The 19108-nt window shown below is 46.6% G+C and overlaps 1 protein-coding gene across 29 annotated transcripts in view; it reads left to right on the top strand.

Moving 5' to 3' along the window:
• SLC5A11 (solute carrier family 5 member 11) overlaps window positions 1–15580 on the top strand; it is a 59750-nt gene extending 44170 nt beyond the window's left edge. For 17 of the 29 annotated variants that reach the window (XM_078344961.1, XM_078344957.1, XM_054242713.2 and 14 more), the window contains 9 exons: window positions 2495–2630; window positions 5911–6018; window positions 6280–6430; window positions 10948–11116; window positions 12163–12378; window positions 13548–13716; window positions 14532–14698; window positions 14911–14989; window positions 15396–15580. In XM_078344961.1, the coding sequence (XP_078201087.1) occupies window positions 2495–2630; window positions 5911–6018; window positions 6280–6430; window positions 10948–11116; window positions 12163–12378; window positions 13548–13716; window positions 14532–14698; window positions 14911–14989; window positions 15396–15529 (1329 nt within the window). In that variant the 3' untranslated portion in view covers window positions 15530–15580. Of the gene's footprint in view, window positions 1–2494; window positions 2631–5910; window positions 6019–6279; window positions 6431–10947; window positions 11117–12162; window positions 12379–13547; window positions 13717–14531; window positions 14837–14910; window positions 14990–15395 lie in introns of those variants that run through there. The other 12 variants (XM_078344963.1, XM_078344954.1, XM_078344960.1 and 9 more) reach the window with 2 other exon arrangements.
• The last annotated feature ends 3528 nt before the right edge of the window (window positions 15581–19108 follow it).

Consider the following 19108-nt stretch of genomic DNA (forward strand, 5'->3'; position numbering starts at 1 on the left):
GTATGACCCTTTCTAAAAATACACCAAAAAGTAAAGAGCATTAACATAAAGAAGAATTTTTATCAACAAAAGGACAAAATAGCCAGTTAATATCAAATGGCAGCAATCCTAAATTTAAATCGACCAAATCTCCCAATCAAAAGATACAGACAAAATCTAACAGTATATCCAAAGATATACATAGACTCAAAATAAAGGGTTGGAAAAAAAAAAAGTACCAACCAAACGGAGAGCAAAAATAAATAAATAAAAAGCAGGAGTTGCAATTTTCACATTTGACAAAATAGATTTCAAAGCTACAAGGATACAAGGGTAAAAGGATTAATGTAATAAGAGATCTTAACACCCAGATACATAAGACCCATAATGAGATTTAGAATCAACGAGACAGAAAATTGATAATGATATCCGGGATTGGAACTAAGATCCAGAACAAATAAACTCAATAGAGCTCTCCATTTTAAACACACAAAATATACATTATCCACAAAATCTAACGATATATCTAAAGATATACAAAGACTCAAAACAAGGGGATGGAAAAAAACTCACCAACCAAATGGAGAGCAAATAAATAAATAAATAAATAAATAAAAAGCAGGAGTTGCAATTCTCACACTTAATAAAATAGATTTCAAAGCTACAAGGTTGCAAGGGTAAAAGGATTAATGTAACAATAAGAGATCTTAACACCCAGATACATAAGACACATAATGAGATTTAGATTCAACGAGACAACAAATTGATAACGATATCCAGGACTTGAACTCAGAGCCAGAACAAATAAACACAATAGAGGTCTCCATTTTAAACACATAAAATATGCATTAACCACTTTAAACACTCAAAATATTGATCGGCCATTATTGAAACCCATTTTAGGAATGAAGTAATATTATATTCCTTTTTCCCTCTTTTTCTTTTTTTCCCCTTCTTTTTCTCTTTTTCCCTAAAAAAAAAAAAAAGAGGTACTTCACTAAGTGTGAATAAGTAACATACTGGCTTTCAGCTTGTCCCACTGTTACCCTGGTATCCTTCCGAGTGCCCTACTCACCTGTAGAGCTGATTAGTTTCATCCTTGGGAGTCCTCTGTCTTTCGTTCCTCCTCTTTACCACGCTCAGTTGTGCCTTCACCAAAATTCTTGAGACCCTACAGTTGGGCGCCAGAATGTAGGGAGCCAGCCCCCATACCCCACCCATGGGTACCCCGAGTTCAGTGGCAAAAAAGGAATGAGAAAAAGACAGCTTAAGAATGAAAGTGGGACCAGGGACCATCACTTGTAATAGAGGCAGTGAAGGCCCTGAGCTTGGGTTCCCCACAGTATTTATTGGTTACAATCACTTTGAGCAGTCAGCAGATGGTGGGGTGAAGGTGAGGTGATAGTGGGGAGGGGGTGGCCTGACGTTGGAGCAATCTTTGTTGAACAGGAATTGGGCTCGTCATTCTAAAGACTGCTAGCAGTGGCGGCTCTGTGGGAAACTTTGAAAAGCAGAAGCATGTGGTTATCTGTAGATTGCATTCTAGGTGCAGCTGGAGGGAGTGAATCTCACAGGGAGCCTACAAGTCTGGTGACTTTGTAATGCTACAAAAGGGGTTTTAAGTCCTTGAGCATGTTATGCACTGTAACAGAGTCAAGGTCACTCTGCACCTGGAACATGAAGGCTTGGGGAAGTTTGCCTCTCCAGAGGCCTAACTGTAACCACGTTATGTTGGCACTCTGTAAGCCCTTCCTCCATTGCTGTTTCCCCCAACAACCTGGCCTCCTTTGACTTCCTGGCCTCCAAGGAAGAAGTTCCATGGAGAACTGTGGTTGGATTGCCTTGGGAATGTGCTTTTCCTTAATGGATCATGGTAGTCAGAGAGGTGGAATAATTCTGTGGTGAACTCTAATTGGCCAGGTGTAACCCATGGATAAAGGAATAGGGAGGGAATGGGGTGGGCGTCATAGCTACCCGAATTAGACCACAGGAACTCAGCATAGGAAAGACATGTTTCCTCAAAGAGAAGCTTGGCAAACCAAGATCCTAAGTCTCTTGCACCTACCAAGATCCTATACACACCATTTGCCTTAAGAGAAAGTCTCTTAATACAGTTCGTTCTCACACTGCTGATGAAGACATACCTGAGACTGGGAAATTCATAATGGAAAGAGGTTTAATAGACTCACAGTTCCATATGGCTGGGGAGGCCTCATAATCATGGTAGAAGGCAAAGAGGAGTAAGTCACGTCTTACATGGATGGCAGCAGGTGAAGAGAGAATGAGAGCCAAGCAAAAGGGATTTCCCGTTTTAAAACCATCAGATCTCATGAGACATATTCACTACCATGATAACAGTATGGGGGAACTGCCTCCACGATTCAATTATCTCCCACCCCATCCCTCCCGCAACATGTGGGAATTATGGGAACTACAATTCAAGATGAGATTTTGGTGGGGACACAGCCAAACCGTATCGGCATTCCCAGTTTCCAACCCTCTTGCTCTTTTCCAGGTGATTGTCCAGCGGACTCTGGCTGCCAAGAACCTGTCCCATGCCAAAGGAGGTGCTCTGATGGCTGCGTACCTGAAAGTGCTGCCCCTCTTCATAATGGTGTTCCCTGGGATGGCCAGCCGCATCCTGTTCCCAGGTGAGAACACAGTTGGGAGACGAGGTCATCAGTATGTGAGTCTCAGACCTTGTGAATTGTTCTAAACCTATTATTAGAAGCCTCAAGAGAATGTGACTACAGTCTTTTCTCTCTCTCTTTTAAGACAGAGTCTCATTCTGTCATTCAGGTTAAAGTGCAGTGGTGCAGTCATAGCTCACTGTAACTTTGAACTACTGGGTTCAAGCATTCCTCCCACCTCAGCCTCTTGAGTGGCTGTGGCTGCAGGTATGCACCACATGCCTGGCTAAGTTTTTTAAAAAGTAGAGATGCAGTCTTGCTATGTTGCCCAGGCTGGTCTTGAACTCCTGGCCTCAAGCCATCCTCCCGCCTTGGTCTCTCAAAGTGCTGAGATTGCAGGTATGAACCAACATGCCCAGTCCTTTTTTGTTATTTGCATTTTTTAAAGACAGGGTCTCACTTTGTCACGCAGGCTGGAGTACAGTGACATGATCATAGCTCACTGCAACCTCAGACTCCTGAGCTGAAGGGATCCTTTCACTTCAGCCTCCCAAGTAGCTGAGACTACAGGCATACACTACTGCACCTGGCTATTTTTTTTTAAGTTTTTATAAAGACAGTGTCTCACTATGTTCCCCAGGCTGATCTCAAACTCCTGGCCTCAAGTGGTCCTCCTGCCTTGGCCTCCCTAAATTCTGGGATTACAGGCATGAGCCACCATGCCTGGCCAGAGTCCTTTCCTAGTGATGAGATCTCTATCTAGGCATCTAGTGACTCTATGCTGTTTTTCAACATTGATTCAACAGGCAAGTTCTATAGGTATCCTAGGCCAAATTGAGTGGAGACTCAACTAGGATCTTGCCTCAACTATATTTTTTGGAAATCACTAAGTTAAGGTCTTGTGGTTCCAGAGCAGTTCCCTGAGCTGCCTCCATGATCCAGTCACCTCCCTCCCTCGACTCACTTTGAGATGGGATTTGGGTGGGGACACAGAGCCAAACTGTATCGGGATATACGCCCAGTAGTAGGATTGCTGGATCATATGGTAGTTCTACTCTTAGTTTTTTGAGGAACCTTGTACAGTTTTCCATACTAGTTGTAGTAATTTACATCTCCACCAACGATGTATGAGAGTTCCCTTCTTCACATTGTCACCAGCATTTATTAGGTTTTGTCTTTTTGATGATTCCCATTCTAACTAGAGTGAGATGAGGTTTTGATTTGCATGTGCTTGATGATTCGTGATGTTAAGCATTTTTTCACATGTCTGTGCCAGCCACCTTTTTATTAACAAGTCCCCTAGAAGGTTGAGAACCTCAGGTCTGATGTGCTCCTAAACCCCAAGGCCAAACACTGTGCCTCCCTATTTGCACTTCTGTCTCCACAATGGCTCCACCAGTTCCCTCCTAAATCTTCAACTGGGTCCACAGCTGCCTAAAAGTATGTTCTGATCCTGAGTTTTTGTGAGCCTGGAAAAAAACCCTCTTCCACTAAGTCCATCTGAAAACTGGCACATTTTATTTTTTAATTAAACTTTGAGTTCTGAAATACATGTGCAGAACACGCAGGCCTATTACATAGGTATACTGTGCCATGGTGGTTTGCTGCACCCATCAACCTGTCATCTAGGTTTTAAAACCTGCATGCATTAGGTGTTTGTCCTAATGCTCTTTCTCCCCTTGCCCTCCACCCACTGACAGGCCCCAGTATGTGATGCTCCTCTCTCTGTGTCTATGTGTTCTCATTGTTCGACTCCCACTGATGAGTAAGAACATGTGGTGTTTGTTTTTCTGTTCCTGTGTTAGTTTGCTGAGAATGATGGCTTCCAGCTTCATCCATGAGAAATGGCACATATTTTTAAACTTAAATGGAAATTAAGAGAGAAGCAAAACAACCCTCAAAACACAATCCCAGCACTTTGAAGCCAAGGCGGGAGGAACGCTTGAGGCAAAGAGTTTGAGACCAGCTTGGGCAACGTGATGAAACCCCATGTCTACTAAAAAAAAAAAAGTAGCCGGGTGTGGTGGCACGTCTCCCAGCTACAGGCTGGGAGGCTGAGGCAGGAGAATCAGTTAACTCGGAGGCAGAGGTTGCAGTGAGCTGAGATTGTACCACTGTACTCTAGTCTAGGCTCGAGAAAAAATAAAAATTAATTAATTAAAAGAAAAAGAAATTAGCTGGGCGTGGTGATACATATCTGTAATTCCAGCTACTCAGGAGGCTAAGGCAAGAGAATCACTCAAGCCTGGGAAGCTGGGATTGCAGTAAGCCAAGATCGCACCACTGAACTCCAGCCTGAGCAACAGAGCAAGACTGTCTCAAAAAACAAACAAACAACAACAAAAAACACACACATACATACACATGGAGTCTAGAAATGCAGTATTTACAAAGCCAATCTTCTTTACTTGACCTTTGGAATAAACTAAGGGTTTGCCTCTTGGCCATAATACTTACTAGCAATATAATCTGGAGAAACTAACCTCTGGGCCTCAGTTTATCTATCTGTCTTTAAGATAGGGATAATCTTCCCGTAGAGTTGTGAAAATTAAATGAGGTGTATGTACAAAGCTTGCTGCAGCCCCTGAGCTGCAGGGAAGCTTCAGTTAATGTTGGGTTTGTGGAAGAAAGAGGTTTTGTGCTAAGTTTGGATTGGACTGGACTAAAGGCATCTTATTTCAGACATCAGTGGGTGTGAAGCATTCTGACTTCTCTTTATAGAAATGATTCATTAACCCAGGACAGGTAAGCAGCTGTTACTGAACAGTGAGTTAACGGTCATGGGTAGATGACTTGAGGTCAGGAGTTCAAGACCAGCCTGGCCAACATGGCAAAAACCCATCTCTACAAAAAATACAAAAATTAGCTGGGTTTGGCGGTGTGTGCCTGTAATCCCAGCTTCTCAAGAGGCTGAGGCAGGAGAATCACTTGGACCCAGGAGGTGGAGGTTGCAGTGAGCCTGGGGCGACAGAGCAAGAGGCTCCATCTCAAAAAAAAAAAAAAAAAAAAAGACACTATTGTAAGACGGGCCTCTAGGTGTCCCAGCTTTATCTGGATTACAATAACAATAGCTGTTTTTCCAGCACTTCCTGTAAAGTCATGTTATTATCCTAGTTTTACAAATAGGGCAACTCACTTCAGAAAGCTTAAGTAACAAGGTCACAGCTTATAAAGTCTAGACTCTCTTTTATTTCATTGAGCTATAAACTTCTATATAATAAACCTATGTCTGTACCCATGTTGCCTGGGCGGGTCCGTAGGGTCCTGGTTGCTCAGCTCCGGGCCTGTGTTTCCTCCGTAGATCAAGTGGCTTGTGCAGATCCAGAGATCTGCCAGAAGGTCTGCAGCAACCCCTCAGGCTGTTCTGACATCGCGTATCCCAAACTCGTGCTGGAACTCCTGCCCACAGGTAATGTCCTCTCGCCCCTGAATCAAGTCCCCTGGAGCACCCAGAAAGGAGATGACTGGCTGGGCTCTGATCTAAAGCAGGGTCAAGAAGGGAGGTCTGGGGGGAGGAACAGGCTCTAGGCTCCCCAAGAAAGGCTAACTCCTGCAGGAAGCTCTGCCCCGCTGTCCTCCCCCAGGTTCTGCCTCCTCCAGTTGAGTTCACTGGGACTGGCTGCTTTGGAAGAAAAGGACCAAGGCCCATGACCTCCCTTCCACCCCCCAGGGCTCCGTGGGCTGATGATGGCTGTGATGGTGGCGGCTCTCATGTCCTCCCTCACCTCCATCTTTAACAGTGCCAGCACCATCTTCACCATGGACCTCTGGAATCACCTCCGGCCTCGGGCATCCGAGAAGGAGCTCATGATTGTGGGCAGGTAAGTCCCTATTGGGTGGGGCCAGGGCAGGGGGAAGAGAGAGCCGAGCCAACCCAGAGGCAAAGTCCAGGTCCAGCCAGCAACTTATCCAGGCCGAAGAGCGTTAGGACTCCATGTGCAAGACATTCATTCATTCAGGAGATGCTCAACGAGCACCTACTGTGGACCAGGCACTGGGCAGATAACCATGAAAGGGCTCAGTTCTCGCCTTCGTGGAGCTAGAGAAGGAGGAGAATAAGTAAATAATTATAACTCGGCTGAGTGCGGTGGCTCACACCTTTAATCCCAGCACTTTGGGAGGCCAAGAGGGGTGGATCACTTGAGGTCAAGAGTTCAAGACCAGCCTGGCCAATATGGTGAAACCCCGTCTCTACTAAAAGTACGAAACTAGCTGTGGTGGCACATGACTGTAATCTCAGCTACTCAGGAGGCTGAGGCAGGAGAATTGCTTGAACCTAGAGGCGATTTGTGTACTGGAGGCACGTCACTGCACTCCAGTACCAAAAAACCAAATAATTACAACCCAATGGCAGTTATGACAGGGGAGTCAGGAGACCTGGAGATTTAGAGGAGGAACACCCAACCTGGATTGGGAGCTGAGGGATGCATAGGAGTTAGCCAGGTAAAAGGGAGAAAGGTGTTTTGGGGGTTGGGGAAAAGGTTTCTGCAAAGTCCTAATGGCTAATGGTAGGAACTAAAATGACTGAAATGAATGGTATGTAAATATTATGGAAAACATATGCAAATAAGCACCTTGGGGCTCAGTCACTCAGGAAGATGCACCTTGAGGCTGTCTCCAACTCGGGTTAGGAAAAACGTTCTTTGATGTGACACCAAAAGCACAATTCAGGAAAAAAAAAAAGGCCAAATGGGTGGTTCACTCCTACAATCCCAGCACTTTGGTGGGGGCAGGTGGGAGGATTGCTTGAGGCCAGGAGTTTGAGACCAGCCTGGGCAACATAGCAAGACCCCATCTCAACATAAAAATAAAAAAATAGCTAGGTATGCTGGCGTGTGTTTATAGTCTCAGCTATTCAGGAGGCTGAGGTGGGAGGATCACTTGATCCCAGGAGTTCAAGGCTATAATGAGCTGTGATCACACCACTGCACTCCAGCCTGGACAACCTTGCCTTGCCTCTAAAACAATAACAAAAAAAGATACACTGGACTTCATCAAAACTTAAAACATTTCCACTTCAAAAGACACCATCAAGAAAATGAAAGGAAATGCCAAAATTGGGGAAAAAAGGTTTGCAAGCTACATATCTGACAAATTAGGACCTGCAGAATATATTAAGAACTCTCAAACATAATCAATATATTAAGAACTCTCAAACATAATCAGACCAACAACCAAAAGACTGTACTAGGCGTGTCACCAAGGAAAATACATAAATGGCTAACAAGTGGATGAATAGATGATGTTCAACATCATTAGTCAGGGAAACGCAAATTAGAACTACACCACTTCACAGCCACTAGGATGGCTACCATAAAAATGACAGAGAAGGAAATGGAGAAACTGGAATTCTCATACACTGCAGGTAAGAAAATAAAATGCTTCAGCTGTTCAAGTTGGGCGGTTTTTCTTTCTCTTTTTCTTTCTTTCTTTCTTCCTTCCTTCTTTCTTTTCTTTCTTTCTCTCTCTCTCTCTTTTTTTTTTTTTTTGAGATAACGTCTCGCTCTCTTCACCCAGGCTGGAGTGCAATGGTGTGATCTCGGCTCACTGCAAACTCCGCCTCCCAGGTTCAAGCAATTCTCCTGCCTCAGCCTCCCAAGTAGCCAGGATTATAGGTGCCTACCACCATGCCTGGCTAATTTTTGTATTTTTAGTAGAAACGGGGTTTCACCATATTGACCAAGCTGGTCTTGAACTCCTGACTAAGTGACCCACCTGCCTCAGCCTCCCAAAGTGCTGGGATTACAGGTGTGAGCCACTGTGCCCGGCCAGGAACTTTCTTAAGAAGTTAAATATAAGCTTATCATGTAACTCAGCAATTGCATTCCTAGAAATCAAAACATGTCTACACAAAGACTTGTAAACAAATGTTCATAGAAACACTGTTCACACCAGGCATGGTGGCTCATGCTTGTAATCCCAGCACTTTGGGAGGCTGAAGTGGGAGGATTGTTTGAGCCCAGGAGCTTGAAACCAGCCTGGGCAACATAGTGAGACCCCATATTTATAAAAAAAAGTTTTAAAAAAGAAACACTATTCATAAAAGCCGAAAAGTAGAAACAATCCAAATGTCCACCAACGGCAAAAAATACACAATGGCATGTCCATGACAATGGAATACTTTTCAACACTAGAAGGGAATGAAATGCCAGCACATCCTACAACATGGATAAACCTCAAACATTATGCTTAATGAAAGAATCAGATGCAAAAGACCACATACCATATGATACCACTTACAGGAAATGTCCAGAAATGGTAAACCCATAGAGACAGAAGGCAGACAAGTGGTTGCTTAGGGTGACAGCCAGAATTAACTGTGAATGGGTGCCAGGAGCTTTTTGGAGTGATGGATGTTCTGTTTAGAGTTTGGTGATGGTTGCACAGCTCTATAGATTTACTAAAAGCCATTGGATTGCATATGTACATTGGGTGGATTTCATGGCATATAAATTATACTTCAATACATGGTTTTTGTTTGTTGAGAAAAGGTCTCTCTCTGTATCACCCAGGCTGAAGTGTAGTAGTGTTATCTCAGCTCACTGCAGCCTCAAACTCCTGGGATCAAGCAACTCTCTGGAGTAGCTGGGACCATAGGTATAATCTACCACTCCAAGCCCCTCAGTAAATTTTTTTTTCTTTTTTTAAGATAGAGGCTGGGGGCAGTAGCTTATATCTGTAATTTCAGCACTTTAGGAGGCTGAGGCAGGAGAATCACTTGAGCCCAAGAGTTCCAGGTCAGCATGAGCAAAAAAGTGAAACTCCATCTCCAAAAAAAAAAAAAAAAATTTTTTTGTGCAGTGGCTTCTACCTGTAATCCCAGCACTTTAGGAGGCTGAAGCAGGTGGATCACTTGCGGCCAGGAGTTCAGGACCAGCCTGGGCAACATGGTCATTTCTACAAAAAAAAAAAAAAAAAAATTAGCTGGGCATGATGGTGCACACCTGTAGTCCCAGCTTCTTGGGAAGCTTAGGTGAGATTACTTGAGCCTAGGAGGTGGAAGCTGCAGTGAGCCATGGTCATGCCACTCACTGCACTTCAGCCTGGGTGACAGTGAAACCCTGTCTCAGTAAGAAAAGAAAATTAAATTGGCTGGACACGGTGGCTCACGCCTGTAATCCCAGCACTTTGGGAGGCCAAGGCAGGCAGATCACAAGGTAAGGAGTTCGAAACCAGCATGACCAACATGGTGAAACCCCATCTCTACCAAAAACACAAAAATCAGCCAGGCATGGTGGCATGCGCCTGTATTCCCTCAGGTGGCTGAGGCAGGAGAATCACTTGAACCCAGGAGGTGGAGCTTGCTGTTAGCTGAGATCGTGACACTGCACTCCAGCCTGGGCAACAGAGCAAGACTCCATCTCAAAAAAAAAAAGGAAAATTAAATTAAATTAAAATTAAAGTAATAGAGGCTGGTTTGGTGGCTTACACCTGTAATTCCAACACTTTAGGAAGCCGAGGCAGGTGGATCACCTGAGGTCAGGAGTTTGAGACCACCCTGGCCAACATGGTGAAAACCTGTCTCTACTAAAAATAAAAAAATTAGCTTGGCATGGTGGCATGTGCCTATAGTCCCAGCTACTTGGGAGGCTGAGGCAGGAGAATCGCTTGAACCCGGGAGGCAGAGGTTGCAGTGAGTATTGCACTCCAGCCTGGGTGACAGAGCAAGACTATCTCAGCCAGGTGTGGTGGCTCACGCCTGAAATCCCAGCACTTTGGGAAGCCAAGGAGGGTGGATCACGAGGTCAGGAGTTTGAGACCTGCTGGCTAACATGGTGAAACCCCGTCTTTACTAAAAATACAAAAATTAGCTGGGCATGCTAGCAGGCACCTGTAATCCCAGATACTTGGGAGGCTGAGGCAGGAGAATCATTTGAACTCGGGAGGTGAAGGTTGCAGTGAGCCGAGATCATGCCATTGCACTCCAGCCTGGGCAATAGGGAGAAACTGTCTCAGAAAAGAAGAGAAGAAAGAAAGAAAGAGAGAAAGAAGGAGGGAGGGAGGGAGGGAAGGAAGAAAGAGAGAGAGAGAAAGAGAAAGATAAAGAAAGAGAGACAAAGAAAATTAAAATAATAAAAATAAGCTAGGATTGTTGCCATGTGTCTGTAGTCCCAGCTACTCGGGAGGTTGAGGCAGGAGGATCACTTGAGTCCAGGAGTTGGAGGCTGCAGTGAGCTATACTCTCTCCATTGCACCCCAGCCTTGGCAACAGAACAAGACCCTAGCTATTGAGAGAGAGAGAGATGAGAGAGAGAGAGAGAGAGAGAGAGAGAGAGAGAGAGAGAGGAGTAAATGTTTAGGGAAGATGATGCTAATTTGCGCCTCTCGCTGGCACCAGGGTGTTTGTGATGCTGCTGGTCCTGGTCTCCATCATCTGGATCCCTGTGGTCCAGGCCAGCCAGGGTGGCCAGCTCTTCATCTACATCCAGTCCATCAGCTCTTACCTGCAGCCGCCCGTGGCGGTGGTCTTCATCATGGGATGTTTCTGGAAGAGGACCAATGAAAAGGTAGCTCTGGACAGCTCCCACTATGCCAGAACCAAGTGCTGACCCTTAAGGACTGGGATAGGATGGGAGGGGAGGGCACTGGAGGATGACACAGGCTGGACTTGGGTGTTGACAGGGAGGGTGAGTTCCATGGTGGAAGATACAGGGAGGGTGTTTATCTGAACTTTGCAAAAAAGCAATGAGAGGGCCGGTGCAGTAGCTCACACCTGGAATCCCAGCACTTGGGGAGGCCAAAGTGGGCAGATCACTTGAGGTCAGGAATTTGAGACCAGCCTAGCCAACATAGTGAAACCTGGTCTCTAGTAAAAATACAAAAATTAGCCAGGTATGGCGGTGTGTGCCTGTAATCCCAGCTGCTCCGGGGCTGAGACAGGAGAATCAGCGGAACCCAGGAGGCAGAGGTTGCAGTGAGCCAAGACCACACCACTGCACTCCAGCCTGGGTGACAGAGTGAGACTTCTCAAAAGAAAAAAAAAAAAAAGGTTCTCAGCCGGGCACAGTGGCTCAAGTCTGTAATTCCAGCACTTTGGGAGGCCAAGGTGGGCAGACCATGAGGTCCGGAGTTCAAGACCAGCCTGACCAATATGGTGAAACCCTGTTTCTACTAAAAATACAAAAATTAGCCGGGTGTGGTGGAGTGTGCTTGTAATCCTAGCTATTTGGGAGGCTGAGGCAGGTGAATTTCTTGAACTTGGGAGATGCGGAGGTTACAGTAAGCCAAGATTGTGCCACTGCACTCCAGCCTGGGTGACAGAGCAAGACTCCATCTCAAAAAAGAAAAAAAAAAAAAGAGAGACTCTCAAAAGTCTCTAGATGCATTATTTTTTGTTATTGAACAGGGAAGCTAAATTAAGAGGGAGTTAGTAAATTATTGGTAATTGATTCATTATAAAAGGTAAATGAGTAAGTATGGCAGAGCCTTTCCAAATTGCGGATCCACATATGCAGTGACCGCCACAAGAAAGACAAGCCCTGGAGATGCTCCCGCGGTTCCTGGAGGCCAGAACCCTTGGCATCTCTAAGATGATCTCGTTCTGATTTTGCAGGGTGCCTTCTGGGGCCTGATCTCGGGTCTGCTCCTGGGCTTGGTTAGGCTGGTCCTGGACTTTATTTACATGCAGCCTCGGTGCGACCAGCCAGATGAGCGCCCGGTCCTGGTGAAGAGCATTCACTACCTCTACTTCTCCATGATCCTGTCCACGGTCACCCTCATCACTGTCTCCACCGTGAGCCGGTTCACAGAGCCACCCTCCAAGGAGATGGTACATTTGGGCTGATGGCTAGATCCATTGAGACTTTTTGTTGGAAATGACAGAGAACTGACCCAAACTGGCTTAAGCGAAGGAGACTGATTGTCTAAAAAGCTGAGAAGTCCAGGGTTGGGGTTCAGGGGCAGGATGATTCAGGACTCCGAAAAGGTCATCAGAATCCATCTCTCACTTCTGCTTCGATTCTTAGGTCCCATACAGAGCCCAGTAGCTTCTAGAGATCTACCATCCTCTTTTACCATCATTAAGTAAACGTAAGGCTAGGGTGCAGTGGTTCATGTCTGTTATCCCAGCACTTTGGGAAGCTGAGGTGGAAGGATCCCTTGAGAGCAGGAGCTCAAGACCAGCCTGGGCAACATAGTAAGATTCCATCTCTTAAAAAAAATAAATAAATTAGGAGTGAGTGATGGCTCATGCCTATAATCTCAGTTACTAGAGAGGCTGAGGCGGGAGGATTGCTTGAGCCCAGGAGCTTGAAGCTGCAGTGAGCTCTGACTATGCCACTGCACTCCAGCCTGGATGACAGAGCAAGACCCTGTCTCAAAAAGAAAAAGAAAAAATAATTAGCAGGGTGTGATGGCTCATTCCTGTAATCCCAGCTACTAGGGAGGCTGAGGCAGGAGAATTGCTTCAGCTCAGGAGTTTGAGGCTGCAGTGAACTATGACTGTGCCACCATACTCCCACCTGGGTGACAAAGCAAGGCCCTTAAAAAAAAAAGTAAACATAAGTATTTCTATTCCAGAATTTCTAGCAAAGTTCTAGATTCCCATTGATGGAGTCAGCTTAGGACACATGCTCATCCGTGAACCAATTCAGTCCCTGTGGCCAGAGAAATGGATGAGCCCAAATGACCGATTCTTGGGTTCTGCGGTACTCTAGTGTGAGGGTTAAGCTCTGAGGATTAGAATGAGGGATAATCACATCCCAGCAGCATGAGGATGGGGTTTATCAGAGAAAGACATGGGAATGAGTGGGGGAACTGTGTGCTGATGCTGAAGAGCGCAGGGATGTGACACTTGTTGGAGGATGGGGTGGGAGGGTGGGGCTGGGAGTAGATTCTTCAGACACAAAGGCTGAGTGTGGGGTGGGGCGGGAGTGTGAGAAGAGGATGGAACCCCCCCCCACCTCCACCACAAATCTCATCATCATTCCTGCTCCTTAGGTCAGCCACCTGACCTGGTTTACTCGTCATGACCCCGTGGTCCAGAAGGAACAAGGGCCACCAGCAACTCCCTTGTCTCTTAACCTCTCTCACAATGGGATGCCAGAGGCCAGCAGCAGCAGGGGCCAGTTCGAGATGGTTCCAGAAAACATGTCTAAAACCCAAAGCTGTGAGTAGCCTCTGCCCTCCGTTACAGTGAGAAGCATTACGTGTTAAAGGGATTTCCCGCCCCCCCATCAAATCACCAGCCAGCAAAGTGGGCAGACTTGGAGTTTTAGCATCCTCTGGCTCCAGTGTCTGATCTGTCCCCACGCTCCGGCCATAGGAAAGGAGTTTTTAGTAACTTTCAACAGAAGCTTCCTATGGGTACTAACAGCAAACATTTGCTGAGTGCCTACATGGTTCATTTCATCCTCATGCACCCCACAGGAACATGACTTGCCTTCTCTCAGTGCTGCTAAACTGGCAGCTTGCAGACATACTTTGGTTTAGCACACCTACAGTTTTAATAAAATGTGAATTAACATTTAAAAATTGAGAGATTTTGGCCAGACGCAGTGGCTCAAGCCTGTAATCCCAGCACTTTGGGAAGCCGAGGCAGGTGGATCACCTGAGGTCGGGAGTTCAAGACCAGCCTGGCCAACATGGTGAAACCCCATCCCTACTAAAACTACAAAAATTCGTCGGGCATGGTGGTGTGTGCCTGTAGTGCCAGCTACTTGGGAGGCAGAGGTAGGAGAATTGCTTGAATCCTGGAGGTGGAGGTTGCAGTAAGCGGATATTGTGCCACTGCACTCCAGTCTGGGTGACAGAGTGAGACTCCGTCTCAAAAAAAAAAAAAAAAAAAAAAATTGGGAGATTTCAGCCAGGCATGGTGGTTCACGTCTGTAATTCCAGCACTTGAACACACCTGGTGAGTGTTCCCTTCTCGCCTCTCTGGGAGACACAAACCACCTCTATAGTCTTTTGCTGGGTTCTTGCTAGGTGACATGACCCGGAAGCAGTCCAAAGTGGTGAAGGCCATCCTGTGGCTCTGCGGAATACAGGACAAGGGCAAGGAAGAGCTCCCAGCCAGAGCAGAACCCGCCATAGTTTCCCTGGAAGAAAACCCCTTGGTGAAGACCCTTCTGGATGTGAATCTCATTTTCTGCGTGAGCTGCGCCATCTTTATCTGGGGCTACTTTGCTTAGTGTGGGGTGAACCCAGGGGTCCAAACTCTGTTTCTCTTCAATGCTCCATTTTTTTAATGAAAAGAAAAAAATAATAAAGTTTTTGTTTGTTTACCACAAGGCTTCCCAGCGTTTATAGACCATGTGCAACATGACACTTAGCTATTTTCTTCTTCTTCTTTTTTTTGAGACAGGGTCTCGCTCTGTCACCCAGGCTGGAATGCAGTGGCATGGTCAAGCTCACTGCAACCTCAAACTCCTGGGCTAGGCCAGGTACAGTGGCTCACGCCTGTAATCCCAGCACTTTGGGAGGCCAAGGCGGGTGGATCATCTGAGGGCAGGAGTTCAAGACCAGCCTGACCAACATGGTGAAACACTGTCTCTACTAAAAATACAAAAATTAGCTGGGTCTCATGGAGTGTGCCTATAATCCCAGCTACATGGGAAGCTGAGGCAGGAGAATCGCTTGAATCTGGGAGGCGAAAGTTGCAGTGAGTTGCGGTCATGCCATTGCACTTCAGCCTGGGCAAAAAGAGCAAAACTCTATCTCAAAAAACAAACAAGAACAGTAATAACTCCTGGGGTCAACTGATCCTTCCTCCTCAGCCTCCCAAGTTTCTAGGACTACAGGCACACATCACCATGCCTGGCTAATTTTTTCTTTTTTTTTTTTTTACAGATGTGGTCTATGTTGCCCAGGCTAGTCTTGAACTCCTGGCCTCAAGTGATCCCCCCACCTCAGCCTCCCAAAGTACTAGAATCAGAGGCATGAACCACCATGCCCGGCTTCTTTTCTTCTTGAAAAATAATTGAAGGTTAGAAGATGGAAAAAGGAGAGACATGTAAAAGTTTCCTTTCACAAAAGACTAGTTACTCATTCTTCTTATCCACTGTACAACATCAATACCCAAATTCAAAAGGATAAAGAAGCAAAGGGACTCATGGGCCCTCCCAGCCTGATGGCAGCTACATCTCCTGAGCTGGGCATTTAGCATTTGAACTTTCCCAGCTCACCTTCACAGTGCAAAGAACGGGACGTGCATTCTACCTCTTGCCTTCCACTTTGGCTGGCTTTGGGTGAAGGAATAGCTGGTCCCCAAGAGTTTTCTCACTGTGATACTTTCTCCTAGGTATTTCTTGGAAATAGACCCATGCTGGTACTCTGAAATCCTGTGCTATAAGAAAATCAGGGAATTGTGTGCACTTCTTAAGTTCTGGCTTAGGTTTTGTTTTTTTGGTTTTGATACAGGGTCTCACTCTGTCACCCTGTCACTCTGTCAGGCTACAGTATAGTGGCACCCTCATGACTTACTGCAGTCTTAACCTCTAGGGTTCATGTGATCCTCCCCACCTCAGCCTCCTGAGTAGCTGGGACTACAGACATGCACCATGCCTGGCTAATTAAAAAAAAAATTTTTTTTTTTTTTGCAGAGACATGCGGGGGGGGGGTCTGGTTGCTCCTATGTTGCCTAGGCTGGTCTCAAACTCCTGGGCTCAAGCAATCCTCCTGCCTTGGCCTCCCAAAGTGCTGGGATTACAGGTGTGAGCCAAGCACCCAGACTGTTTCTTTGCTTAATTCCCCATGATGATGCTTCCTTAAAAAGAAGCAGCCAGGCAGATGGGCATCTTAACAAACCTCCTCACCAAGGGCTAGAAGGCTTTGACCTGCAGAGCAGCGACCTCCTGTTCTGGGTAGAGCCAGCCTCCTCAGCTTCCCTGCTTTGGGCTCGATGGAGTCTGATGGAAGGACCCACTGGGGCTGCATTTGCCATGTGCAGAGCTGAGAGCAGGACAGGGCCAAAGGAATGAGCCCTGAGACTATCCCTGGGGTAGCCCAGAGCCATGAGCCATTCAGGCCTGGGATAAGGTGGGGTGTTGGCGTAGACTAGAGCCCCTTCCTGGCCTGACAGAGCTGGAAAGCAGGGGAGTCTCTGGAGGGACCCCAATTTCTAGGCCCGAGGAAAATAAACAGGAACCCCTGGGGATGAGGAGCTATGCACCTACTTAATACCTCAGTGATGTCTTTCTGGTTCCTACCTGATACCAACAGCTGGGACCGGCCTGGTGCACAGGTAAATGCATTGGCCCAACCCCTACTCTGGTCAGAAGGCTCAGCTCTCTACACACATCCAAATTGCAGGAGGGCACCCCCAGCCCTCCTGAGATCGGGTATGGGCGGGAAACTAGCTGCTCCAGGAAGGAGCTTGGGATGGTTCTGGAGCAAGTGGGCTCAAGGAACAGCCTTCACCGAGGAGGCTGAGCTTCTGCCTCCAAGGCCCAAAAGAGGGGAGTGGGTGGCATGGGGGGCTTCCACTATGGTCCTGAGTTCCCCGTCCAAGCCTGCCCCTCACACTGAGACCTCTGTTACCTCTGGCTGGGGTCAGCAGTGTATTTCAGCGGGAGCTGTCACTATGATGGCTCTGGCTACTGCTATCTCTGTCCAGCTTCCTGACTGGCCTTCCCACATTGTCTTTCCCATTCTCCAGCCACAGGCAGGGTGAGCAACTTGGATCAAGCCAATCCTCTGCTTGGAATCCTTCTGTGACCTTCCCAAACTCTCAGGCTGAAGTCTGCAATCCTTTGCATTTTTTTTTTTGAGACAAGGTCTCACTCTGTTGCCCAGGCTGGAATTCAGGGTACAATCATGGCTCATTGCAGCCTTGAACTCCTAGGCTCAGGTGATCCTCCCACCTCAGCCTCCTGGGTAGCTGGGACTACAGGTACGCACCACCATGCCTTGCAATTTTTTTGTATTTTGTTGGGAGGGCACTTTACCATATTGTCCAGGCTGGTCTCCAACACCTGGTTCAAGTGATCCACCTGCCTTGGCATTCATCTGTAAGTGCTGGGATTACAGGTTTGAGCCCCCATGTCTGGCCTTTTTTTTTTTTCTTTTTCTTTTTACAGACAGGGTCTTGCCCTTTGTCACCCAGGCTGGAGTGCAGTGGCACAATCATGGCTTATTGCAGCCTTGAACTCCTGCCTCGGCCTGAGTAGTTGGAACTGCAGGCATTTAGCTACCATACTTGGCTAATTTTATTTTGTAGACGGGCTCTTGCTATGTGGCCCTGGCTGGTCTCAAACTCCCGGCTTCAAGCAATCTGCCCACCTCAACCTCTCAAAGTACTAGGATTATAGGTATGAGCCACTGTGCCCAGCCAGTTGAGAGATTTTAAATATTCTCAGCACCACCAACAAAAAGATAATGGAGGTGATGGACATGGTAATTAGTTTAACCATTCCACAATATATACATATACAAAAACATGTCATATGCCATAAGTATAATTTTTATTAATTTAAAAAAAACCCGGCCAGGCGCGGTGGCTCAAGCCTGTAATCCCAGCACTTTGGGAGGCCGAGGCAGGTGGATCATGAGGTCAAGAGATCGAGGCCATCCTGGTCAACATGGTGAAACCCTGTCTCTACTAAATAAAAAAAATTAGCTGGGCATGGTGGTGTGTGCCTGTAATCCCAGCTACTCAGGAGGCTGAGGCAGGAGAATTGCCTGAACCCAGGAGGCGGAGGTTGCGGTGAGCTGAGATCGCGCCATTGCACTCCAGCCTGGGTAACAAAAGCAATACTCCGTCTCAAAAAAAAAAAAAAAAAAAAACCCAAATACAATTTACAGATGTGCACAGAAACTAAATTCAGGACAGGTGCAGTGGCTCATATCTGTAATCCAGCACTTTGGGAGGCCAAGGTGAGTGGATCACCTGAGATCAGGAGTTCAGACCAGCCTGGCCAACAGGGTGAAACCTATTCTCTACTAAAAATACAAAAATTAGCAAGGCGTGGTGGTGAGTGCCTGTAATCCCAGCTACTTGGGAGGCCGAGGCAGGAGAATCACTTGAACCCAGGAATCAGAGGTAGCAGTCAGCTGAGATCACAGTACTGCACTCCAGCCTGGGGACAGAGCAAGACTCCATCTTAAACAAACAAACAAAATGACAACAACGACAACAAAAAAACAAGTCCAAATACAAGTAGAAAGAGTGAAAACAGAACCCTGTTTTTTGTTAGATCGAAGGAGGTTCTTCCTTGTATCAAATATCCCCCTGACCACATGTTATTTGTGATGATGTTTCATGTGTGTGAAGGACAGACCCTAAGTTGACCCTCAATGATCCCTACTTCCTGGGAAGTGGATCCTTCCCCAGTCCAGCCTCCAGATGAAACCTCAGCCCTGGCTGACATCTGGACTGCAGCAGATGAACACCCTGGGCAGAGGACCAGAGAAGCTGTGCCTGGACTCCTGACCCACAGGAGCTATGAGAAAATGAACGTGTGTTGTTGTAAGCTGCTAAGTATGTGGCCATCTGTCATGCTGCCCTGGATGACTGATGCAAGGGGCATGGTATATGAATGCATATGTGGATGTAAAGGAGGGGT

The sequence above is a fragment of the Callithrix jacchus genome, chromosome 12, assembly GCF_049354715.1.
Source record: "Callithrix jacchus isolate 240 chromosome 12, calJac240_pri, whole genome shotgun sequence".
NCBI classification, from domain to species: Eukaryota; Metazoa; Chordata; class Mammalia; order Primates; family Cebidae; genus Callithrix; species Callithrix jacchus.